A 3,414-nucleotide genomic window follows, 5' to 3' on the forward strand; every position below is an offset into this window, starting at 1 on the left:
CTACTTATCAAGTTAAACTTTTGGGAAAATGTTGATTTATAATGTGAGTTATACTATTTACCATCACATAAACTTTTTTGAGATGGTTAGAAACACTTAACATACCGACATGACTAAGGCGTCACTAAATATTTTTTGTGACGATTTATTGTGCAATTGTCGCGAACATTAATTTTTTGTGACGGTTGATAGTCTATCGTTACTCCTTCCTTGCGAACGTGATCATTAGAACGTATGTTTTTCCATTCGAATGTTTACCCAATCTTGTATCATTATAACGCTATTTTTCTAACCTTCAATTAAGTTAGTTCGAACTGTTAATATACACACGTTCGCATGTACCATTTGTTCGAGCATTTGAAACGCGACGTTTGAATTTTAAATGTGAATGCCCATCGACAAAATTTTGAATGTGAACAAATAGACTTTCAGACGGTTTGTAAATATGTTTGAATCTTTTTTTAAATACAATGTTCGAATGGTACTATATAGTTAGAATGCCGGGTTGTTATTAGTTTGGATGTAAAGGGATATACGTTCGGATGTGCAAGGATATGTTTGCACGTTTGAGAACAATACATGTTTGAACATTGTTATCGCACATTCGGTATTTATGTTTGAACATCTTTTCAAAAGTGATCACAGGTTCGAACGTGTGAGGTCTACATTCGAACATTTGGCCTATCAAAACTAATAATTAGATAAAATTAAATATCATTCAAATTGTATCATACACAACAAAGCTAAAATGTTTGAGAGGGTACAAAATAAAATTAAATATATTGGATGATAAATGTTTCTACCAAATATTAAAGTTGATTTCTTCTTCTTTTCTCGACCACTGCGATCATGTTGTAGTGACATGACACGTTCCATCTAGACCAACATCTCCCTCTGTTTTTGTTCTTAAACTTCATTGCATATTCTTTCCTCCTGGTCTCTTTGATGCTCCTGCAAACACGTCTCTAAATTTGACTATCAAGATAGGAGATCCTCCAACTCCTACTGTCTCAACTTCATTTGCTCAATTTCCTGGCACGTGGCGTGTAAAGCTTTGTTAAGATTATTAACTTCTGAACCTGAGGCCATGGAGGATGAACCGACATGCTTGAAAAAGCATCTTAGCCCTCTGACCAAACCAGACTTGGTCTCAGGGACCTGCGTAAATATGTCGACATCACTGGTACAAGATTCCTCAGAGGTTGACTGCAGCTCAATCATTTTCTTCTACAAGAAATACATAAACTACAATAAGTAACAAACAAATAAAAAACTAAACAAAAATATAATAAGCGAATGATATATATGTTGGCATAATTATTTACAAAACTGAATTTTACTTACATAATTATCTCTGGCGATAGGATCAATCCATTCGCAGTTGATATTGGTATGGGTAGCAATATACACATGAATAAGAGAGAAATTTTCAGGATCATCGTGTTTCTAATAAAGCCACATACAAAATTAAATCACGTTAGCACTTCATTAATGTTAATGAAAAAAAGATCTAGATATAATAACATGATTATTCTGTCTATCAATAACTGAATGTATTGCACGATGGATGTGAAGAAGTAGACAATTATCTCAGTAATAATGAACCAAGCTAGTAGTTGCAGTAAATCCCCCAGTTAAGTAGTCATGCATTACGACAGGAACTCCCAATTCTCTGGCAAATACAGCCCTTTTGATCATTTCTTTGCATGTACCTGCAGTAGCATTCAAGTAATGCCCTTTGATTTCACTGGTTTCAACCTACACTTTATAAATTGCTTCAACACAAAATAGGAAATGGTCTCTCCAACTAATTACCATTTTCTCTGTGAGACGTTGGGATGACCTTCAACCTGCACAATGGTGGATTGTCAAAGGCGACCTATTCTGTTCATTGATAGAATTTTAAGTGCTACGGGAGAAGGTAATAATGTTAAATATAACCTATGCAATAGTGACATAATTTAAATAAGTTATAAGAAAAAATCTCAATTACTTGATAATCTGGACTTGCGAAAAGTTCGCAATACTTCCTTCAATCGTCTAAGTTTATTTGTTGAAAAGGTGCTTGAACAGCCTCTTCCAATGTCTCAAAGCTCTTGAAGTGTTCATGATATTCTCCCATTGTGACGCCAAAACAATGTTCATGACATTGTCCCTTGTACTTCCTCTTTATGACCGAAATTTAACTCAAGTTCATCCTAATAAGTTAATAATTAAGATACCATGCATACAAACAGTAACACCACATCATAAATAATAATTAAACAAATTTGTAAAAAAAACTTGGGGTATATAAACGCACCAGTACATGACTCTGAATGTGATCCTTAACCTCATTTGGAACATCTTGCCAAGATCGCATGTAAAAGGCCGCACAAGTTCTAACTAGTGTCCTGACATAGGAGGAAAGCCATGCGCCACTATCATCCACAGCTCAGTGTAGTTATTAGGGATATTGACCTTGATTTTCCAGTACCTTCTCATTTTTTCCAATCCTAGGCCATGTGTTAAGCCACGCTCACGACGTGACAAGGAATTAGCTAATATACTTAAAATTATTAAAAATAGTTAATTCTCCTGAAATAAGATATAAATAATAAATTGTTGACAATAGTGTACTTATTGTCAGGTGTCGACTGGTCTACCTCTAGTGTATGAACTTCATCAGGGGTGGGGTCCTCCGGTGGGGAGTCCTCAACTGGTTTCGGACTTGGTGCCGGAGGAACATTTCTTCATTGTCGTTTCTGTGGCATCCATCAAAATCACTATCATTGTTAATGAATTGGCGTACAAATAATCATGATAAATATATACCACAAGCTACTTAAAATAAAACATTTACTACATTTATTCTCCACCATCCTCAAATGTATTGTCCATGATTGTTTCAGAATTTCTTTCAATAACATCATTCATGGCATCCGCCTCATCTACAAGATCTAGCTTATCGTCGTCATCGTCATCGTCATCGTCATCGTCATCGTCATCATCATCATATTATTGCTCCTCTTTGTCTTCTTCCTCATCCTTTGGTTCTTCTTCTTCTTCTTCTTCCTCTGAGTCGTTAAGATCTTCAACTGGATGATCACTTAATGCCAATGCATCGAGATGTAGAGGCGGAACATCATCTCAGCATAACGAGATTTATACCAATGCACTAAGGTCAACAAATAAATTAAACCATGTCCACAATCTTGGTATGCCTCTATACTCGGAGTGTTGTCTTCATCTTCACTAAAATCCTCCACTACTGATCATGCATTATAAATATAGGACTATGCTATATTGATCTACAACATAGTATTGTACTTTGCTAGTATTATACATTTAATAGTAGTTACTAGTATTGTGTAATAGCATATGTGAATTATACTATAAATATGTATATATAATAGCATCCAATATAATTTTTTT

The 3,414-nt window shown here is 34.9% G+C and overlaps 1 protein-coding gene across 1 annotated transcript; it reads right to left on the minus strand.

The window, feature by feature from the left end:
* Positions 1–1,551: 1,551 nt before the first annotated feature.
* Positions 1,552–1,818, minus strand: LOC121244212 (ribulose bisphosphate carboxylase large chain). The gene is given in 1 exon segment (XM_041142233.1): positions 1,552–1,818. A coding segment is annotated over 1 exon segment (228 nt). The 3' UTR covers positions 1,552–1,590.
* Positions 1,819–3,414: the final 1,596 nt, after the last annotated feature.

The sequence above is a fragment of the Juglans microcarpa x Juglans regia genome, chromosome 8S, assembly GCF_004785595.1.
Source record: "Juglans microcarpa x Juglans regia isolate MS1-56 chromosome 8S, Jm3101_v1.0, whole genome shotgun sequence".
NCBI classification, from domain to species: Eukaryota; Viridiplantae; Streptophyta; class Magnoliopsida; order Fagales; family Juglandaceae; genus Juglans; species Juglans microcarpa x Juglans regia.